The 23,792-nt window shown below is 40.8% G+C and overlaps 1 protein-coding gene across 2 annotated transcripts in view; it reads right to left on the minus strand.

Moving 5' to 3' along the window:
- Nucleotides 1-11,314: 11,314 nt before the first annotated feature.
- The window catches only part of ATG2B (autophagy related 2B), an 84,531-nt gene continuing 72,053 nt past the window's right edge, over nt 11,315-23,792 (minus strand). For both annotated transcript variants that reach the window (XM_074393572.1, XM_003928836.4), the window contains exons 35-42: nt 22,219-22,297; nt 21,697-21,904; nt 18,816-18,885; nt 18,401-18,483; nt 17,269-17,390; nt 16,892-17,046; nt 15,879-16,028; nt 11,315-12,591 (exon numbers count right to left, since the gene is read on the minus strand). In XM_074393572.1, coding sequence (XP_074249673.1) covers nt 12,361-12,591; nt 15,879-16,028; nt 16,892-17,046; nt 17,269-17,390; nt 18,401-18,483; nt 18,816-18,885; nt 21,697-21,904; nt 22,219-22,297 — 1,098 coding nt within the window. In that variant the 3' untranslated portion in view covers nt 11,315-12,360. The remainder of the gene's footprint in view (nt 12,592-15,878; nt 16,029-16,891; nt 17,047-17,268; nt 17,391-18,400; nt 18,484-18,815; nt 18,886-21,696; nt 21,905-22,218; nt 22,298-23,792) is intronic.

Here is a 23,792-nt window from a genome sequence, read left to right on the forward strand (position 1 = left end):
AAATGAGGGAGGTGATATTTCATTAACTTAGCACTGGACAGAGTCCATGAGGAGTATTGTGCCCAGCTCTTGGCTGATTCCAAAGACAGGGATCAGACTGGTGAGGGGACACAATAGCAGACTCTCCACACACAGGGCGGCTGAGGGCTTACCGCAGAAGGCAAGACTTACATGGAGAGAGGAACAAATGTACTTAGTGTTACCCCAAAGGGACCAAAGAGAAAAAAATCCTGAGAAACATATTCTGTCTGAGTCACCGGTTCAGTCACTCACCACTTGCAGAGTCCAATGAACAAGAATGAGGTCTGATATAAAGAAAGTGACTGATTTCCAAAGCTTCGCTTGGGGGAAGAAGTACAAGCTCCTGCCTTAAGGGTGCCGCTTTGCTTTGGGGGAGAAAGCAGGGGATGTTGAAGTGGGACTTGGCATGAATGGCATTCAGGGGAGGGAGTGGGCAGGTGGGGGAGGGGTATATGTGACTCTTCCTAGTTCTGCCTGTGATGGTGCCAGCTCAACTACCTGGCAGAGTAGAACTAGGTTGTAAAGTGGCCCATTGTCTCAAGATACTGTCCAGGAGGGAGAGAGTTTCCTATCGGGCATACTTGAGGTTGTAAATTCACTAATGTCTCTCGAGGCAGTCTCCTGGTGGGAGAGATGTCAGGCACTGGAGCTTCTAAGTGAACACATAGACAATCTTGCCCTGTAGGGAGTGTCTGGTGAGGGGAAGGTTATAAATTGCATTTCTAAAGAGCTAAGTAGAAAGTGGGGAACAGGAGGAAAGAGAAAAGAAGAAAATAATAATTTTAAAAATCCAGCTCACTCTCTTTCTCTTAGAAAAACAGGGGTACTTATTTATAGGACTTCAGCCCTTGAAGAATTGGACTTTACAAAATGAAGGAGGGAGGCCATGGCGCTGAGAAGGAAAGAGTCAGCAAAGGGAGGCTTGGAGGCCAGCGCTGATGGGATGGCAGGTAAGTAGGAGGATCACACAAATAACAGCTGGAATGACGGCATAGCCAGCTCTGCACAGTCAGTCCGGACCGTCTCTGACATGCATTGCATGCACAAGTATTTGCTGACCTTATTAGAGCAGAATCTCTCTGCAAGGGCAATACCTGGCATCCGCTTCTTATGTGTCGCTCTTATTGATTTTGGTGTCATTCCCTGGGTTTCACAACCCCCTCAGCCAATGCCTTGTGGCTTATTCCAGTGTGATTTTCCCTTCACTGTCCTACACCCAACGTTGTGGCAGGGAAAACGGAAGACTGAGAAGGCGCGAGAAAGGAAGAAAAGGATTCATCCATCATGAACAAAATGCCAACATTCTTAGTACAATCAGGACCCAGTAGTATCTGGGTGACTTTGAGGGAAGTAAACGGAGCATGGAGATGCCTCATCAAATCACGTCTTTATTTAAACTTTCGAGGTTTTCTTCATCATGGATGTTTTTGCATTAATTTTGATTTTTTAAAACTTTGTGTTATTGTTTGATTACAGATGTGCTCCTGCCTTGGACTTTGTGCCCAGGTGAGAGTCTCATTCGCCTCGCCCCAATCCCACCCTGAGTGGGAGGGTGTGGGGGCTGCATTTCCAGTAGAGCGATCTAGCAGAGAAGCTTCCACTGGCTTCTATTTCACACTCCTCTGTAGACATCCCTCAGGGAAGGCCGCAGAAGATCTTTATCTGAACACAAAGCACATTGCTATTCTCTCATGCCCCAAACATGGCTTTATCAGTCTGCAGTGAAAGTGCCACCAGGGGCCTGGTGTGCTGGCTCCAGCCCCGTGTTTATAGGGAGAAATTAATCATGGAATAACATGACATTTTTATTTTTAATCTACACAGTGTCCTTGACTAGGAGGAAGCTGTACACCGACAAGCCCCGTGAAAGAGGACAGTTAGGATCTTTCCAAGTCCTTCCCACGGCGGCACGTGGGGTCGGAATTTGCCCAGGTGCCACGCTTGGTTGGGGGTGATTTTCAAACCAAGTTCCACTGAGAAGAGAGCGGGCGCCCCCTGCTGGCACCAAGGGCAGACTGCTCTATCCCCAGACGAGGTTCTGCACACACTTTCTTTCAAAGCAAGCCCTTAACATGGGTCACGACAGATCCGTTCCAAAGCGAAACAGAACACGGAAACAGGACAAGGCAACAATGTCTCTTGAAAGGGGGTTGCTTAAAGACCTCTTCAAACAAAAACTTAAAAAATAATGAACGTGTTTTGTGGGCATGTCAACAGATAACTTCTATAGGAAGGCAGTTGATGATAGCTACCTAAATTTCTTTCTTTTTCTTTTCTTTTTTTTTTTTTTTTTGAGACAGAGTTTTCCTCTTGTTGCCCAGCCTGGAGTATGGTGGCACGATCTCAGCTCACTGCAACCTCCGCCTCCCGGGTTCAAGCGATTCTCCTGCCTCAGCCTCCCAAGTAGCTGGGATTACACACATGTGTCACCACGCCCGGGTAATTTTGTATTTTTAGTAGAGACAGGTTTCTCCATGTTGATCAGGCTGGTCTCGAACTCCCGACCTCAGGTAATCCACCCGCCTCGGCCTCCCAAAGTTCTGGGATTACAGGCATGAGCCACCATGCCCAGCCAGCTACCTAAATTTCAAATGGTTGTCCTATATGGACACAGCGTTACTCCTGATAGTGATTTATCCAGCAGATAGAAGAAATGGAGGAGCAGCAAAGTCAAGTGGCTCAAGGTGAACCTTTAGGGTAGAGATTTGGCTAAAATTCCACTTCACTGACACCAAATAGAAATAAACGCTGGGCCACGTTAAGATGGCTTTCCAAATGGAACCTAGAATGGACAATTAAGAAGGAATTAGAACGGAATCTGGGGTGAAGAAAAAGGTTACGTCCTGAAAGTGTCGGAGTTGAGGGGAGTAAAATTTTAAACTGAAATGGAGGCACAGGGGAAATCGTATTTGGCCTTTGAAGTGTTTATTATCAATGGAAGAAGGATTTCTGGCTATGGCATTAGAACATTGATACTGTGTTAAAAATAGCACAGATGCTGGCATTTTTTTCACTCATCCTTTAGTAAATGTTAAACAGTTTATGGAGGGATTGCCTTGAAGTCTCCATCATTGAAAATAACTGGGCCACATCTGGGCTGATAAAATGTTCATGTTCAAGTTCTGAAAGTCAAGTTAGTACTTTGCACTGAGCGGCTGAGTCTTCCTCTATACCTCGGTGGAATCCAAATCTGAAAGAATGTCTCATCCTCTTCTGGTAACCTTAGAAATTCTTTCTGAAGGATGCACCAATGTTCATTTTTCTCCATTATTCCAAATCCCAGAAAACTTGGTCTCCAACACCCTTTTTGAGATTGATTTTTAAATACCACCCTGGTTATATCTCTACGATTAGATTTCCTTGTAACTAGGCAATCTTAAATATCAGAGCTGGCTCTCCCACCTTCCCTGATGCCACCCCAGATCTGTGTTTAATGCCAGGGAAGCAGAAGTCCAGATGCCCAGAAACAAGAGGAGACCAGGTGGTGTCTTCAAACCCAGGAATCCCGACTCTGACACTGTTTCCCAGTGGTTTATGTTCCTTTCCTCAGCATTGTGAATGGCTCCTTGAATCTCTCAGAGAGCACAGCAAATTGATTTACACTTGTAAGGAACAAATGTCTAGGATGAATAACTGTGTTTCATCTCTTGCATATTGGAGTTTGTTGTCTTTTTCTTTTACCTTTTCTATGATGTGGAGAGTTTGATGTCTTCTCACTGGATTCTGAGCTCCCTGAGAGCAAGGACCAGATCTTTCCTCTCTAGCACAGGGCTTTGCACACAGTAGCCTTTCAAGAAACAGTAGCAATATCTAAATCTTCCATCATACTTACTGTGTGCCAGAGAGACACTGTTTGAAGCACTTCCCATATATTAACTCCTGGAATCCTCATAACAATTGTATTATTATTTTATATAGAAGGAAGCTCAGAAAGGTTAAGTAACTTCCCCAAGGCCACACAGATCAGAAATAGCAGAGCCTGAGTTCAGCCCCAAGTAGCCTAACTCTAACATCTATACTCTTGGCCACTGTGTCATGGCTCCCAAACTTGTCTATGTATTAGTCCCATGGAGAGCTTTGCAAATACATCCTAGGGATTGGGATTTAGCTGATCTTTGGTGTGGCCTGCACTTTGGCCATTTTTGAGAGATCCCCTGGTTCTTCTCAAGTGCAGACAGGTTCTGAGACCAGTGCATTACACTGCCCTGCCCCATTCAACAGCAGATGTTTGCTGAATGGGATTTGCTCTGTGTGGAACTGCTTTCAGGAATATAAACAAGCCCAGGGGAAAGAAATCCTAACTCTAGCAACAGCAAATTATCTTTGAGTGCAGCTGAATGTAATTCCAATAGAGTGTGTAAGCACATGGGTCTGCAGTCAGAAATTCCTGCATTCAGAGTCTAAATGGGCTGGTTATGATCTGCAGGTAGTGGTCAGGCCAGGTGCTCACCAACCTCAGTTTCATTGCTTCCTGGGCACATAGGTAGACTCCATTACCCAAGTTTCCCATTGGCTGAAACCACGTGACAGAATTCTGACCAATGTGGGCAATAGTGATGTTTGCTCCTGTCTCCCTGGCTACGTCCTGGCTGTAGTCCTCCTGTCTCTCCTGTGCAGAGATCTCAGCTGGGGATTTTGAAGTTCCTCAATATGCAGAGCCACAAGATGGAAGGAGCCTGGGCTTGTCCATCACTGCTTGAAGGAGAGCTGTCAGATATTCCAGAATGCCAACTGGGCTTTCTGTAAATGAGAAATAAACCTCTTTTTTTGTTAAGCTGCTGAGATTTGGGGATCTAGCTATCACTAGTGACTAGGTTTCCTTAACAAGTACATGGTGTGGCTTGGGATAGGTTCCTTAACCTAAGCCTTGTTTTGTCATGTGCAAAATACAAATAATGGCACAAATGTGAACCAGACAAAGTAGATTCACTCTCCCCTTTTCTGCCCCTGCCCTCCACCTTAGCCTCTGCCCAGAACCCTGTGCCTTATGGACTGGGCATGAGTCAGGTTCCACCCATGAGAGGCTCCAGCAGGAGATGGGAGGGCAGGAAAGTGGGGGTGGGCGTCTATCCCTCTGGCTGCTTCCCTCCACCTCGGGTCATAGCTCCTATCAGGCAGCCCCTCTTTCAGCTGTAAGTTCTGGGAATCACTCCCTTAGTCTTTTCAGGACTGCAGTTGTGCCTGGTGTTGCTTCAGTCTCTTGAGAGATGGGATGAAGACGGAGGGGCATCCTATTCCCATTCCCACCAGGAGAGCCACAAAAGGTGAGAAATGGCCATTGGCTCACATGACTTTGAGGCCAGGGCAGGCCCAGAGCTGAAAGTGGGTTAAAGAAGAGCTACCAAGTCTTCACTTGGCTCAGAGACAGCCATGAGGTGCCTGTGGTCTTCCTTTACCCTGTCCTGCCCACCATGTGCTGAGTATTTCCTTCCTAGCACCTGCCCATCACAGGGAGTGGTCATGTCTCCTGCTGGGACCCTGGCTGATACTGAATGTGAATGTTACATTGTTGATACTGACTGTGAATGTGAATGTCCCCCTACCCTGGTGAATGGGGCAGGGCGGTGTAATGCACTGGGTCTCAGAACTTGTCTGCACATGAGAAGAACCAGGGGATCTCTCAAAAATGCCAAAGCCTAGGCCACACCAAAGACCAGCTAAATCCCAATCTCTGGGGTGTATTTTTAAAGCTCCCCAGGGGACTAATGTGCAGACAAGTTTGGGAACCATGCCACAGTAGCTAAGAGTGTTGTTGAGTGCTGAGCAGAGGAGTTGCCACACAGGAAACATTCAATCAATGCTGAACTTTTACTTCATATATATATTTACTTTAAAAGTTATCACAAGTATTGCTAAAATCAAGAAAACAAGAGCTTACATTGGATAAAGGACACCTGTAAGTAGTAATCATGTAATCTTGGGCAAAGAATTTCCCCTCTCTGGGCTTTGGCTTCCTCAACTGCAGACAGGACTAGATGACCACTAAGGTTCCCTTGTTCATTCATTCATTCATTCACCATTTGCTGATCCCTGACTCTGGGTCAGGCACCATACTAAGCACCAGGTCCCTAAGTCCCTTGCCCTCCTGAAGGAAGTCAGACCAACCGGGAAACAGACATGGACCTACCACATGCGAGGAGTGCTGCAAAGTTTAACAGAGAAAAGGAGAGCATGCTGTAGTGGGAAAGAGAGAGGAAGGGAGGGTGGCCAGGCCTGCCTGCAAGTGGAGCCTCTGGGCTGAGACGCAGCAGCAGGCAGAGATCCAGAGGCAGCGCCCGGGTGGGGCGGCCACGGCACTTGGACTTGTCCCAGGCTGTGCATGGTTTTTCTCAGGGGAGCTCTTAGCCCAGTGGATTTTTAATGGGATTTTTGTCATACTTTGCATATTTGGCCACATCTGGAGACATCTTTGGTTGTCACAACTGGGAGAGGGGACTTTGTGACTGGCATCCAGTGGCCAGAGGCTGGCGTGGGGTGGGGGTTGGCAACATCCCCTGCATCCTGCAATACATAGGCCAGTTCCAAAGGTCAAGTGCCTGAGGCGGGGAACCCCCGGCTTTAGCCCCACGCTGAGATTTTGCCTTAATTGGTGTTGACTGTGGCCGGCGCTGCAGCATTTAAAGAAAGAAATATTGCAGGTGGTGCTAGTTCCTGCTCACGGGCATGCAGAACTGAACCGCTAGGGTGGCTAAGCATAGCCAGGAGAGGGAAGAAGGGCTGGAGACGCCGGAAGATCAAGCGCATTTTCTTGCTCAAATACTCTAAGAGCCTTTCATCTCAATCCTCTAGCAAAATTCTGTGATTTCCCAATTAGTGAAGAGGTTTTGCTAATTTAGATAACTGCTCCAAGCTGTTCTTAAATGAAGTCCTGGGAAGAGCAATGGGTCTGGGAGTCAAACCATGGAACAGTGAGCAAGTTTCTTGACCTCTCTGAACCTGTGTCCTCCTCCGGAAAACAGGGACTCTAGTTACTGCCTCTCAGCAGGGGCTGCGAGATTATAAAAAGAATATACCAGGATACCTGGCACACAGTGAGCATCTCACAATTGTCCCCTTCCCTCTCTTCAAGAGCCACGTGTTGTGTGACCTGGCATTTTTCCCTAATTGTTCAAAGTGGATATATAGTGACATCTGTCACACCACCTTTTAAAGTAATTTGTCTTTATAAGTATGTCTGGCCAGGCACAGTGGCTCAATCCCAGCACTTTGGGAGGAAGATGTGGGCCGATCACCTGGGGTCAGGAGTTCGAGAGCAGCCTGGCCAACATGGTAAAATCACGTCTCTACTAAAAACACAAAAAAGTAGCCAGGCATGGTGGCGGATGCCTGTAATCCCAGCTACTTTGGAGGCCGAGGCAGGAGAATCACTTGAACCCAGGAGGCAGAGGCTGCAGTGAGCTGAGATTGCTCCATTGCACTCCAGCCTGGACAACAAGAGCAAAACTCCATCCAAAAAAAATAATAAAAATAAAATAAAAATAATGTCTTTTAAATATTCCCTTCATAAGTAAAACTATTCCTCCAAATAGTTATCAGGTTTGTGAAGCCAAAACTATGGGATGTGTTTGCCACAAGTCCGTACTGCAGGGGTAAGATGATTAACAGAGGGCCTATCATCCAAAGCAGGGAGGGAAGAACTGTTAATACTCCATACAGCGCAGAAATTAGCAGCGGACAGACCCAAGATTGGCTATGAGAAGCACCAGGGGCATAGGAGCCTCATTTCCCTATTACAAGGTCTGAAGCAGATGGACATCCCACCCCAAAAAGTATTTTACACACGTTTTGGGAACACTTCTTGGTGAATGGCAAGAGTGTTTAAAGCAAAATCCAAAGAGTAAATATTTTAATTCTCTTCAAGAGTATTCATATTTTTATATTATTTAAATAGTCACATTAACAAGGTACATTTCCACAAAAATACTTGTACAATATCAATATTCTTATTCACATCCATAATTACCGTAATTAGGAAAAATTAGGAAACTTAGCAGAGACAGTCAATACACATGTTCTTTTACTTGTGGTGAGATAAATTCAATGTCTAAAATAAGTCAGGATGGATCAACATGAAAGCTGAACTAGACACCGTGCCCGAATGTCTCAATGAAAAAGCAAATAGTCCTGGGTGACCAGCAAGTCACACAAACAGTGCAAGACAAATCCAGCTAGAAATTGGAAGCCGCCATTTTGTACACAAAATACATGTGAAACAGCAAAGTAAACATTTTTTAGAGGGAAGGGCTGCTACCTGGGGCGTTAGAGATATAACTGAGCCAGCTGAGATGACATTTACAATCTCTTGAAATACAGCAGACGGCACTCTAGTGCTTCCTATGAGGCAACATGCTTGAAACTAAGGGCCCAACAATTGTTGTAGGACAGCAAAATACACCTCTAACACTTACGTTTACCAAAAATGCTGGCATTTCAAACTCTTGAGTTGTTCAGACTCACATTTCTCATCCCCAAAGAAGCCTATCGGGGTCGTGTGTCGGATGCTTTTTGTATCTCTGATTTGCAGGCACTATCATGAGAGGAAAATAACTTCTGAATTTAAAAAAAAAATTGGCTGACTTGCAACTATGCATATAATGTCTATTCAAGAGGGCAGTGTGCCTAGTACGATCCTGACAAGGTAGAGATACAAATAAGTTGGCATTAAAGCACTATTTGTCTTAGATGAAAACAGTGGCTATCTTCCAGTAAACAAAAGTAAGATTTCCTGCAATAAAAAGAAATCTTTTTCCTTCATTATCTATAAACTATACAAATAATATTCCTTTTTAACCTAACACTGAAAAAATTATATTTGATTTTATTCTGTTTGATACCAATTGGTATGTCCAGCTGATGCATTTGCAAATACAAAAGAGTGTCACTTTGTGTTTGCAGAGTCCCTTCCTTTTGAGAAACTTACAGAACTTGATGGAGAAAAGAACTTGAAGGACATTCTCTCTATAAAGTCTTAAGCGGGTCACGAAGTAGCAAAGGGAAACAGAGAAGAGGAGCACTCGTCAGAGCCCACCTCACCCCACAGTTCTGAGGATGCAGGTCCAAGAACTCTCAAGCAAAGCAAAGTGGAGTGATCTCTCTGAAGCCAAGTCACACAGCTCTTTACACATCGAAAATCTGAGTTAATGTTAAGACAGTGATTAGTCAATCCTGAAACCATATGCGGAATCCTCATTTTAAGCCACTGCTTTAGAATTTGGCTCCCCTGCTGCCTGCGTGCCGGTGGAAGCGGCACACACAGCCTCTGCATGAGCAGCCTCTGTAGGGGCAGATGCAGTTGCCTGGACTTTTTTGGAACTGAACAAAGGCACTAAACCTACAGAACACCGTTTTTAAAGGAGATAGTTAAAAAGTAATGCCCTAAAAGCCGGAAATATTTCAATCAGCTTGAAAAGTGACATGTCAGCAGCAGGAAACACTAGTTTTTAGTATTTTGCCATCTTAGGCACACTGCTACTTGGAAAGATTTTTTTAAGTGAACTTTGCCTTATAAAAATATTGATAAATATATGTACTTAAGTGAAAATCCAAATCGTACCCCAGCTTCATGACAGTGAAAGTCTATTGCTATGACGTCTAGAAGAAACACTGAGTATTGTCTACCTAAAAGGCAATCTTCAGCGGTGGGCAGACAGGAAGGGAAAACGGGGTAACAAGTTAGCTCCATTCAAGAAGAAGATACGGCTATGGCTGCAGCTGCCTCTCTACTCATGATGTAAGATGGTCTTAACGTGTCAGAACACTGTGGGGTCCTACAACTTGCTAACAGATCTCGATGGAGCTGCTGATGGGACTCCATGGGGGAAAACCTGTAAGGACTCAGCGTATCACTGGTGGACATGCGCAGTCTACTCCAGGCAGAAGCATGACACCAAACCCAACCATGCAGGCACAGTGGCAGCTGAGAAAGGTATTGCTCTGAGAGATCTAAGGTCCCTGGCTGCTCCGTGTGTGATGTCGCCAGAGAGAGTACTCTCACTGGACAAGGCTCGGTGGTATGAGGCTCTACACAAAGCATGATGCCACATGCTGTCATTCTCACACACACACATGGCCTAATCATCCAAAACCCCCCTTGGGCTTTGCCGTAAAAACCCCTCCATTTACCAGGAGGGATGCTGAGGCTTACAGAGATCAGATGCTCTGGCCAAGTTATCCGTTTGGTAAGCTGCTGATCTGGCAAACCACAAATTCTAGCCACACTCTTCCTACCGTGTCATCACAACATAAAAGTTTGAAAAGACACTTGTAAAAAAGAAAAAAATTAAGGACATCTAACAATGTAGAAGTTTTCAGATACAGAAAGTAAACATCTTTACAGAATCTCAGGTAAAGCACATCTTGGCTGAACTGACAATGGATATTTCTGAGACACAACATTTCTGTTCCCAAAATGATGATTATATCAACAGCAGGTGCAGGAGGAAAGAACAGAGAAAGAACCACAGAGGTTACATTACAAAGATATATGTTTAAATGAGATTTATAAACTTAATTTGTTCGCAACACAGGGTGCAAAGGAGAGAATATTTTATACTGTATGTTATACTGTGTTTAACTGAACTTAAATATAACCTTGGAAAGTATATTTAAAAGTTAGAGATTTTACAATTTTAAGTTTGATCAAGTATTTTCCAGTTTGATTCATCATAACTGGTAACACACATAGCCAGTTTCCTTATTAAGGGCAAATGGAGAAAGCTGGAGTCTAAGTGGGGTCAGAACATACCCCACAGCCAGAGGCCCTCCTGGTAACACAGCACTCCTTCCTGTCAGCGTGTCACCAGGACCAGGCTCTACCAGAACCGAGTAACAGATGGTCCCACGGTGCTTACACAGGTGGTTACGCTGTTGTCTTTTTAAGTTTTTTGGCAGTGAAAAGGAAACTAAGATTAAAAGCTATATCACCCCATTTTTATAAATTCTAAACATTTTGATTTTTGGTTTACATTGCTTTCCTGATTAGAAAATTTAGAGAATGAAATTGATGTGACTTCATTTTCCAACCCCCAAACTGAAATGCATTTTTGAAATCCAAATTCAGTGATATTCTCTCAACTTTAGAAACAGGAAATCACATCATGCAACTTTAAACAGTGGATAAATACAGAGTTCCACCTTTTCCTTCTGCTGGATCAGTCTAAAGTCAGGACTGAGAACAAGTTCCCTCTCACTCCTTGGTAATGATTTACCTGATACTAACCAAAATCAATTTTGAGAAAGTGTTCCCAGTTATCTTGTGGTAAATCATAGTACTGCATCTATGAATATGCTCTAAGAAAAGCAAAATATTCATGGAAGCATAAAACAGTACCACCTTTAAATAAAAATACTTTATTCATTCCTGATAGGTTATCAAAATGTACACTATTAACCAAGTAAAAATGGTACACTGAAATAGTTGACTAGGGCATATTTGAAGAATTGTTGTTTACTTTTAAAAGAGTAAAAACCACTTCCAATCTCCCCTTCCATACATTCCTAACAAGCCTGCATGATACCTGCTTAAAACTGAACATATAAACAATTACATGGGCCCCACTTCATTACAGAATGCACGTTTTCCTGTACTCTTAAAGGAAGCTATTACATTTAAGGTACCTTCCTTTGCCAAAAAATTTCAGACAAGTTTACTGCTCTTTATATTTGTGTAACTTTGTAAATTATACAAGAAATATAGCACACAACTTGAAGTTATGTAAAAACACATACACACACACACAGGATAAAGTGCAACACAACAGAACATGTCTGCAACATTCACTTTCTCAAATCCCCAGGATTTTCAGAGTAAATGGAAATAATGTTGTTCTCAAGTCGATGAACACTAAATTCAACAGAATAGGTTATGTTTCCATACCGATATTTCTATCGAAAATCCTACTTGCTTTGCTTCCCCTGTGGCTTCTGTCTCTCATTTTCAATTAAAGTTTTGAAGCTGTGATTCTTTTTAAACCTTAAGAAAATTCAACTCCATAGAGCTACACAAAGAGTGTTAGAAGGAGGCTTCCGATGATCACTCGTAGGTAACAAGGAGAATGACAGTCATCTTAACAAAAGTGAGCCTTCCACTAACTTGGCAGCAAATGCTTTAAGGACCTTTGACACCAGCCACCAAACATTCCTATAGGCAAATATCAACCAGCCCTAAATGTCAAAAGCTTTTGGTTGTGTGTTGTTCTGACATTAAATCATTTAACTAAAAAATGCTTTTGTTCCTGAGATGAGCACAATAAAATTAAACGAGCTTCCTCAGAAGCCGCTGTCGGGACACTGAGCTCCTGGTTCCGCTCTCCTTATCTTCACGCAGTCAGGTCTGAGCCATCAGTCCTCCCCGTGGCGCCATTTCTGTGACTCGTCTTGCCGGACATCTGGCCTAATTTGGTTTCTCATGCCACCCAGCACGTTTGACGTTGCTTCTGTGGCAACAATCAGAGGTTTCACCACCGCTGGAGGAATCTGGCGCAGAACCTCACCAACAGCACCAGTCACCCCTCTATTCTCGTGTTCTCGAGCTGCAGTTTCATAAATGGTCTGAGCCGTGTCTGTGATTCCCTGCACAGAGGTGGGAGGTAGGGGAGAGGACAGCAGTGAACAAACTCTGGTCAGAAAACTCCCTAGCTATCCTGCAGTACACACTTTTAGTGCAGGTAACCAACATGATGTTTGTAACAAGACCAAAAAAATACCATGCTTTTAGATAACCCAGGATTATTATTTTTAGTGACAGAATTCTAATTATAAGGGAAAGAGGCAATTATGATTTAGTATTTTGTTGTGACACTAGTGTTTGGAAAATGTACAGCCACCATTTCACACTGGGAAGACAGAAATATGAGCTTTGCTGGTATTATTAATCACTCCAGTTAAATCAAACTTGGCAAACAAAACTTTCTGAATAGACTCACTAAAGAAATATGGTGACAGTTCCCTTTGATTCAACATAAGAACACTTAATTCTACTAAGCTCTGAGAAATTACTGAATTTGTTTTAAATTACTGGTTATGTATTAGGAAAAAAATGGAAAATTCAATTAAGATAAAAAGCTAAATAGAACATTTTACTGAATTAAATAGAGAATTCTGAGAACAAAAAGCAGGCACATGTTTAATAATTCTCAACAAAACTTCAGTAGCATTTTCCATCTTTCTTACAACATATAACAATAAAATAATGATTGCTAAGCTTTCATTCTGTTTACTCACCCCCTATGCTAGTAATGACTGCTAAGCTTTGAAGCTGAATATACAAACGTGTAGGTCAAACCAATGTAGTAAAAACTTCACATGGCTTCTTCTCTACCGTTTATCTAACTCAGAAATCCCTAGGAAACTCAAAGCAACATTCCACTGTGACAGCTTCAGTGATGGGGACAGAATAAAGGAACTTTGGGTTCTCCAGGGAAATCAAGAACGCTGTCCTAACCCAGAATCTAGCCATCATTTTGGCAAGTTAACAACAGCATCCTATCTACCCAGCGCATTTGGCAAAAACATGTAATAGCACGGAGCAAGAAAAAAAAGGACATGCAGAAAAACTCAAAGAAATGTAAGTGTGACTTTAAAAACTATCTAGAGGATAATAGCCCATAAGAGAAACCATGAACACAACAAAGAAAATGTTTCCAATTTGTACATTCCCTGCACTATCTCCTTCCCCTCTCTACCAGCTCTCCTCCCTATCCTACCAGCAACAACAGGAGTAGGTGAGTAGAGTATGAGGCTGACCACCACTACGTTTGCAGACAACAGAAGTAAATTCCAATCTCAGCCCTATTATTTAGCTGTGTGACCGTGGATACGTCATTTAAACAGGGAATTAAAATGCTGCCTTCTTCCTGTGGTGATTGTTAGAATTAAATCTCAAAACCTTGACACAGTTTGGAAGACAGTAAGTGTTCAATAAGTAATTCCTACTGCCACCCTCATAAGTGCCTGACCACCACCAACTAGAACTATGTAAGAAGGGATGACGTACTTTTTCTATAAAGGCCACAGAGAAGGTATCTGTGGGCCCTGGGCTCTGTCGTTTTTGTTTTTGTTTTACAATCCTTTAAAATTGTAAGCACCATTATTATTAGCTTTAAGGGCCCATACAGAAGAGGTATGGCCAGGTCTGTCCTGAAGCCTAGTCTGCTGACCCCGATCTAAAACATGAGCCTATCTAGGACACACACAAGGTATTTGCTCTTCATCTTTGACTTAAATGGAAAAGAAAGACCAATCACCACTCAGGAACTATTTTTAAAAAACTTTAATAGATAATCCTGAGTAAGTCCAAACAAGTACATCCCACCATCTCAATCCACATTTTACTAATCTCACCCTCCCTTGCCTCATTTTTCCTATTGACAGCTTAGAGAAAGACAACTAAACTTCAGACCCAAATACCCAGCTCCAATCCTGGCTCCACCCCCTTCCCACTATGGTACTTGGGGGAGGCCACTGTCTGGTGGAACCTGTTTCCTCATCTGTAAATTAGGAATATCGCTTATCTCTAATGGTGATTACCATACATTTGGCACAAAGTAAGCACCCATTTATTTCAAAATGAATACAGATTAAATACAGCAACCATTTCACCAATTGCTAAATATCAAAGTGCTATTACATCTCACTATTCACTACTCTTACCAACTCCAGTGTCCATTTCACAGATCTAATTTTAACCTATTGATAGCTGGTCCAATCCTGACATCTGTAGGAGCAGGTCTGACTGGCAAGTACCTCTCTTTATTCTCCCCAGTGAATCTTTTTTTCAAAGCTGACCATTGGTCTTACCTTTATTTATCCACTAATACATTTCTTGGGGCCCTACCTCCATGGACTTCTCACAATTTGGGGCCACAGAGGCTACTTTTCTTAGGTAAAAGACCATCCTAGGCACATCTGACTGCTGTCAGAATATGACTGAGAAAAATATCTTTCATAAAATCCTAAAACACAAATCTTAAGTAAAATGATCTCAAGCTCTCTTTTGTCATATTAAAAAAAATATCAAAAAGAGTATGCCAGGAAATGCCCCTGACAACACCCAGAAAAAAAACAGGGTTCACTGGCACAACTGTGATGCCAGTTCAGCCATGCTTAACAAATGTCAAGATTCCAACAGTTACTCCCCAATTCCACCCTAAAGAATTTCTTGTATATAAGAACAAAAAGACAGGTAAATGAGCACTCCCCATAGTGGTGTTTTAGGGGAAAAAAGGGAAACTAATGTCCACCAACAGGAAAATAAATGAATTCATACAGTAAAATACCATAAAACTGTTGAAATTAGACCTACATGGATTAGGATTAGCATAGATCTATCTTGACAGAAATGAGTTGCAGAATGAGACACATAACACCATTTACGGAAACTTTTAAAACATAAACACTAGTATATTTTGCTTATGAATACATACTTGTATAATAAAACTATAAAAACATGTACAAAAAAACCTATGTTCCACCTTCAGCATAGTAAAGGCACAGGAATGGGATCAGGGTGGGACATTCATCTGAAAAGTTCTGGTTCTTAAGCAAATCTGAGGTAAGCAGTGCAGAGTATCAATGTGTTACACCTAGACAGTGAACACATGGCATCTGTTTCTATCACTCCCTGAGTGCTTCCGCAGGTAAGGAGAGCAATCGCTAGTCTTCATATAAGACTACTAGTCCAAGACGGGTCCTTTTCTGTCGCCTCAAACAGGTATGGGCACATGTTATTAGCAGCAGTTAGCATTCCACTCCCAGCAATTTCTACAGAATGAATTTAAGCCATTAAATGCTCTTTAGGTGGTGAAGGCTGGGAAAGCATGCAGGCAGGTTCTGATGTGTCCACCCAAGTATTCAGTTACCTCTTTCACAACACTGTAGGCCTTGGCCACACCTTCCCGCAGGTCTACTGGCTGGTGAGCTAACCGGTGATGAGGAAACCTTTTGGTCTTCTTGGGCTCGATAGAAAGGGTACCAGGAGACACCATGTCATAAGCAGTCTCTGCGGCTGCCTGGATCATTTTGTCAAAAGGAAGAAATGAATTAGAAGAAAGTGTGAAGAGTTACAGACCAGCAGAGCACTTCCCACAGGGAGGGAAGAAGAGCAGAGGGACTCACAAGCCCTGATGAATTCTTCACCAAAGAACTGATGACTTTTATAACAAGAACATAAAAGTATAAATTAAGAACACCTGGATTGAGCTGACTTTTTTAGCCCCTCCTCTGTTCACTGAGAACACTCAACATTTCCACATCCGTCTATGGAGCTTAATGCTTACTAGAATGACCTTTAATACTTCGTTTAATCTATGACGCCTTCTTTAAAAAATTTAGCTATGATCCTTTCATAATTCACAAATTGGTGAATGTCATCTTGCAATATACCCTGTACAGTCTTCCTTAAAGGAACACTACAGTATATTTTTAGTATCTGTGTGCTGAATGACTCAATACAGACCTAAGCACAGCAATGGTCCTGGTACAGTATTTAAGTGTCAGCATACACAGGCATAATCCCTGTATAGAGTAGTGCCAAACTGATTATTTCAATTGTGTAACTAGTTTAAAACCCAATAAATGGATTGTTTTTAACAACAACAACAACAAAAAAAAACTAACTTAATTTTTACTAACTTAATGTTTACCATTTACCTGAAACAGGCAAACAAATCTGACACTATACTCCACTGCTTTATTCTAATTACTTAACACTAAACATTCAAGCAATAAAACAAGCATGACATTAAATCATTACAAATAAAGTATCTACTCACAACATATTATATTTTCACAGTATTGTCTTAAAAACAAAAGGACCCAACCATTTCACAATGGGTCTTCTTTGTCGAGTCTAAGGTAGTCTAAGGAGAAATACCTGTATAGTTTGAACCATTCTGTTTGTGAGTTCTAGAGCAGCCATTGCTGTGGAGGTCCCAAAGGAAGCTGCACCTCTCTGAAGCCCTCTGACAATGCGGCCGTCCTTCCGGTACTGCTCTATGGGTAGCCAGACCAAGTCCTTTAGGCCTTGCACTAGAATAGTCAACACAGAATCAACATCAGTGCTGGAGTTCAGACCTCTCTATAATTCTAACCCTGGGATTTTTAACTCCTAAAACTGGAGGCAAAGTTTTGTGTGTATGAGTACATATGTAAGTTTTCTGGACTAATGGTCCTCACATAAATTCTCAAAGAGATAAGAATTACTGATCTAAAAAAATAACTTATCTTTTGATTAAAAAAAAGAAAACTCACCCAATTGTACTAGCGAATGCATAGGTCCAACACCCCCCAGGATTCCTGGTAGTTGGTTCTTCTTAATGTCATTAAGCCACTCAGTGATTGCATATGAGAATAATTTGTCAACACCTAGTAAACTAAAGAAATTATTATGTCAAAAGGAGAAATACATTTCTAGACATAGATTCATTTGAGAGTGTTTTTTTTTTTTTTTAACTTAAAATTTACAAATTATAAGGACAAACAGGCCGGGCGCGGTGGCTCAAGCCTGTAATCCCAGCACTTTGGGAGGCCGAGGCGGGTGGATCACAAGGTCGAGAGATCGAGACCAACCTGGTCAACATGGTGAAACCCCGTCTCTACTAATAATACAAAAAATTAGCTGGGTATGGTGGCACATGCCTGTAATCCCAGCTACTCAGGAGGCTGAGGCAGGAGAATTGCCTGAACCCAGGAGGCGGAGGTTGCGGTGAGCCGAGATCGTGCCATTGCACTCCAGCCTGGGTAACAAGAGCGAAACTCCATCTCAAAAAAAAAAAAAAAAAAAAAAAAAAAAAAAAAAAAAGGACAAACACTACAGATGCTTCAAAAACTGGTAAATATTTTTCAAATCAAAAAGAAACCTAAATCGTTCATTTAACTCACAACCCAAATTTCTCTAAATATATATATACATACATACACATACACACATAAATATAACATCCAATTCTAATGTTAATAATTTCTACGAGACTCAGGTAATACATGTAAGCGTGTTTTTCCACTGTTCTTATTTCTTGAACATCTAAGGCTCTGGCACAGGATTAACCCAAAGTCTCTAAATTGCCAATAATTGCTACTAAGAACCACTACCACCTTGTGAACTTCCAATCTTTCCACTGAATAAGCTAATTTACAACCTTAGAAAATTATTTAAAATATCCTAAACTATAACTGTTTTTTCCAAATACTACTCTGTTCAAACTACTTCTAATCCCTCAGAATAGAAATCAGTGCCTAAATCTGTAAGAGTCCTCTAAAAATGAGCTCTCTAAATAAAATATTATAAAATTGTGTATGCTTGCTAAGAAAATTCAGTTTTTAAATTTGTTGTACACTAACTTTGGTAACTTCACTTAAAGTTTCAAATAATAAATTTACTTACCCATGTCGATAGGAAAGCCTCTTCAGCTTTAGTTCAGAGCAGTTTAACTGAGCCAGACCAATCAAAATCCCAGCTAGTGTACCCTTCAAAATTTAAAAAGGCCAAATTAACCTGTAAATTAAGACTCAACATCTAAAATTGTTGTTATTTTGAAAGTCAAGGCAGTAATCATTACAGATATTAAAAGACTTAAAATATTTACAGCAAAAATATATATAATACATATGATCCAATTTATACCAAATTTTATTCATGGTATTTAAAGAAATATTTACTTTAAAAACAATTAAATTCAAAAGCCTTGAACTTCATTTCAAACATATATATAAACTATGACAAAGCAAAGTTCAAAAAAAAAAGTTCATTAGAAAAACAGATAAGATAATTTTGTAGAGTATATTTGGAGTTTCCCAACCTGATCCATTGATACATGTTTGCCATGATAATCAAGTCGAATGGGAACTTCTGACGTGAATCTAAATTCTCTGAAGATAAAGGAAGGAGAAGAGTTATTTACATTTGCCATTACTAATAGGTGAAATTAGTTATAAATTAATTTGTTCAATTAGAGAAAAACAAAACCACAAAATAAATAATGTAAATATCTTAAAAACTAAATAAAAGAGAATGGCTTTTAGCTCTATCTTTTCTTAATATAACAATTAAACAGATATTAATTGTCTCATATATTATTACATTTGCATCTCTCACAAAAAGCTTTTCTTAGTTACATCGGTATAGTGTGGGAAAATAAAAATAAAAAATAAAATAAAATATAAAACTTTTTCTCAGCTTATGAAATAATGTACATTTACGAAAATGTATTCTTATATATATTTTCAATTTATTCAAAGAATAAATTAATAAAAGTAACCTTCAGGATTAAGCCACATAGTCATTCACCAAGAAATATAAAAAGAAGAGGTAAGGAATTATTTTGACTCTCTGGTGGAGAAAAGCCAGAAAACCTGACGTGAACCCCAGATTCATCTATGAGATGCGACTGTCAGCAAGTCACTTAAACTCTCTGCTATTTGTTTGTTAAAATGTCACCTACATTGTTAAATTTTGTGAGAATCCTTGAAATTGTTTCTAAGTAAACAAAATATTGACAAACAAATATAGGGAACTGTGTGAGAATGAAATTATAATTACACAGTTGTCCCTTGGTTTCTGAAGTGGATTGGTTCCAGAACCTCTGTGGATACCGAACCCCTTGACATTCAAGTCCCTTATATAAAATGGGACAGTATTTGCATATAACCCACACACATCCTCTCATATACTCTAAATCATTTCTAGATTACTTACAATATCTAATACAATGTAAATGCTGTGCAAATCATTTTTGTATGTTTTATTTGTATTTTTATTGTTATTAATATTCTGGTTGAATCTTGGATGTGGAATTTGTAGATATAGAGGGCTGGTTGTACACTGACAGTACACATCTAACACAATGAGCTGGCTTCCACACGCTGGCTACAAACAATGTTTGAAACTTCAAACACAGTTTTCTCACAGAATTAATGTGGGTAGTTACATCCTAAGCCATCTCACAAAAGTCCACTTCACCTAACAACAAAATGGAGATGTTATATTTACACCAATTACTACAAGAAGCCTGGGACCCCCAGGTCACACCCACCCCCTGAATCCTCAGCTCCACTTGGCTGTCTGGCCAGTACCCTCTCATACTCTCCTTTCCTACTCCTTTTTTTTCTCCATGGCATATATAACAGGACAAACCAATTATTTTAATTATTTGTAATCTCAATTTGTAAATTCAATTAAATATTTTTTCTGCTTTGTTCATTTGTGCCTAGATAAAACCTTGCATACAGTTAAGTGCTCAAAAAATATTTGTAAAATGAATAACTGCTTACGGGGAGGAACAGGGCTCTTGTGGCATTACTAAAACCTGTACTGAATTTTCTGGATTAGGGATAAGAAGACCTGCATTCTAGCCATGCCTTGGCCACTAACTATGTGGTCTTGAGCAAGTCAGCTCGCCTCTCTGGGCATTCTCTTCCTCATCTGTAAGGCGTATAATTTAGACTATAGCACCGATAGGAGCTTTTGAGAGTACAAATGAAAATCTATAAGCTATTCTCAATACTTGAAATAGTCTAATAAAAAAATAAACATTTACCTAAGTAAGTACAGGGGTTGCGTACTTTTTAAACCTAAATAAATGAGTGACCCTACTTCTTTTGGCTAAAAAAAAAGAAAAAGGCAAACTTCTTTGCTTTCAGGCCCATGTTTACCGAAACCAAATTGGCAGTTTAAATGTGAATAATATAAAATAAGAATGCAAATTATCACTTAAGATATACGTTTTTGTAAAAATAAAAGGATCAATGTGGGAAATTAATTTTAAAAGGTCCTTCTGTGGTGGTGGAAAGATTTAGAACCACCAGAAATCATCTATTCCAAGATGTTTCCAATTATCATATTGCATTTTTTTCTATTTTTGTCACTGTGCAAAGTATTTAAAATGTGACAACCTTTTCCAGGAGTAATACTGCTGACTTTGGCCCAAACCTAAAGTCTAACTTCAGAACCTAGAGGAAAAGACAGAGAGAAATCAGGAACCTGGGATGTGTGAGAAAGCAGCACAGAAAATCAGGGAAGATGCTGACTGCTCCTCATAACAAGGGGGCATTGATCTTCAGTCCCTTCTCTTTCCCATAGGGCCAAGCCACCATCCCTACCATCAAGGGTTGGAAAAGAAAAAAGATGAGAAGAATGAACAGGTCTGAAAATGAGGAAACTCCAGTGTGCTGTGCTCCAGCTGGCTGAGCCGCTGGGCAGCAGTCACAGCAGACAACAGCAGCACAGGGGACCTGGGTCTCCCAATAGTGCCCACTAAGCAAGGAGGAAAGGGTCAGCAAAGACATACGACAATGGGTAAAGGCAGACAGAGAAAATAGGTAGAAAACCCCTACAAGGGAAAAGGCAAGCAGGCAAAGCCAGGTTGAGATATGTAAAGGAAAAAGAGCAAAAGGATAATATCCGGTTGGGCTGGTACAAACGCACTGTAACAGTGCTGGAAAGAGGGGACAGAAGGAGAAAAGGAAATTCCTGCCAGAGAATCGAAAGAGATGAATTTTGAACCAGTTACTACGTGCACATGAGGGAAGTGCAATTAGATGGGGACCACATACAGATAAATACACCAGCTGACAATTTGACAGTGCAAAGAAAAGCTGAGGGAACCTCATGATTACTAGCATATACACATCACAGAACAATCCTCAGAACTCTAAAATAACTTCGTTATCAAAACCAGTTACCTAAAAAACACAGGCTGATCACTGAAAGATGCTTCTTCTGCAGAGACGTTGTTCTCTTCCATGCCATTAACCACTTCCACTGAATTGGCACTATCACTTTGGGAAGGTTGTTTTGGCCCAGGGAAAGAAATAACTAGATTTGGCTCCTTTGAGGTACTCAAATGCCTTGGCAAAGTGCAGGTGACATCAGCTCCAGGAGACTTTTTAACTGAAAATGTAATGTGCACGTTTGAAAAATTAGGTATGCTTCTTCTGAGCAACCATTTAAATCAATCTTGATCTAATTTGTTTTCCTATACTTTATTTAATCAAAATACAATTCTGTTACAGAGAAAATTTGCTTTCATCTTTTAAATTATTACTTTTATATAAAAAGCATTTGCAAAAATCAACAAAAATCAACACCGAACACATTTACTTAAGTGGGAATAAATATTTTAGTACATTCTCAAAAAACCCCATAATAATCAATATCAATCCAAGTACTTGGTATAGCCTTTTCAAACTATACATATTTAATACCTTCTGGATCTGGAGTCATTAGAAGCTCTACTTCTGTAGAAAGACTTGTAAAGAAATCCTTCAGGAAGAACAAGGCATCCTAAAATTAAGAGATGTAATTTTAACTAAAAGGAAAAAACCCCACCTATTTCTAAAACTATGAGACAAAGTACCTTAAACTCATATATTTTACTCATTGTTCAAATATAGCTACAATTTATTGAATCCTTTATTCCAGTAATTACTCCTATTTTTCCCTTCACCACACCCACCCATTCACCCACTCACCCACCCAACCACCCACACACACACACACACACACACGTGAACACAATCACACAGACACACACACATACTTCCATTTTAATTCTCATAATTCTATGAGGAAATTAATTTATAGGTATGAAAACTGAGAGACAGAAGTTAAAGATTACAAAGGTAGGAAGGATTTCTAAATTAAAGCACATTTGGCTGGGCAGAGTGGCTCACCCTGTAATCCCAGCACTTTGGGAGCCAAAAGTGGGTGGATCACAAGGTCAGGAGTTTTGAGACCAGCCTGGCCAACACAATGAAACCCTGTTTCTACTAAAAATACAGAAATTAGCAGGGCATGGTGGTGCATGCCTGCAATCCCAGGTCCTTGGGAGGCTGAGGCAAGAGAACAGCTTGAACCCGGGAGGCAGAGGTTGTAGTGAGCTGACATTGCACCACTGCACTCCAGCCTGGGTGACACAGTGAGACTCCATCTCGAAAAAAAAATCAAAGTATATTTCAGTTTTCTTAGAAACGGAGCACTCTCACTCTTTCTTGGTGCTGGCTCTCATTCTGCATTGTGGTGATATTACCAACAATCATATGCTGGACACTTTTAGTGTCTTCAAAGTTCCAAATGACTTTCTTCTGCTTTTATCATACCTTAGACTGCCTTAATACATTTCCTCATTGAACATGATATTCAAAATAATCAAAATAATCCATTCAGTGTTGTCTCTCCTGAAATTACATAATTACAAACAAAAACTGCATGGCTCTGTCTTCACATTGCACATACATGCCATATTTGCCCATTACTAGCAGCTTCATTTTGCCTATCTCACTCAAACTGACAAATATATCTTCAGGAATATATTCATTCATATATATATATATATATATATATATATATATATATATATATATATGCCTGGGCCTGATCTTTCTTATTCTTTCCTTTCATTAAAAAAATCCTTAACTGGCCAGGCACAGTGGCTCACGCCTATAATTCCAGCACTTTGGGAGGCCGAGGCAGGCAGATCGCAAGTCAGGAGTTCAAGACCAGCCTGGCCAACATAGTGAAACCCTGTCTCTACTAAAAATACAAAAAATTAGCTGGGCTTGGTGGCAGGTGCCTGTAATCCCAGCTACTCAGGAGGCTGAGGCAGGAGAACCGCTTGAACCTGGGAGATGGAGGTTGCAGTGAGCCAAGATCATGCCATTGCACTCCAGTCCCAGGGCGACAGTGCAAGAATCTCTCTCCAAAAAAAAAAAAAAAAAAAAAAACCCTAAACTAATATAAAACATTAATACTGTGCCAAAATGCAACATGAAGGGTCAAA

Source organism: Saimiri boliviensis, chromosome 2, assembly GCF_048565385.1.
Source record: "Saimiri boliviensis isolate mSaiBol1 chromosome 2, mSaiBol1.pri, whole genome shotgun sequence".
Lineage (NCBI taxonomy): Eukaryota > Metazoa > Chordata > Mammalia > Primates > Cebidae > Saimiri > Saimiri boliviensis.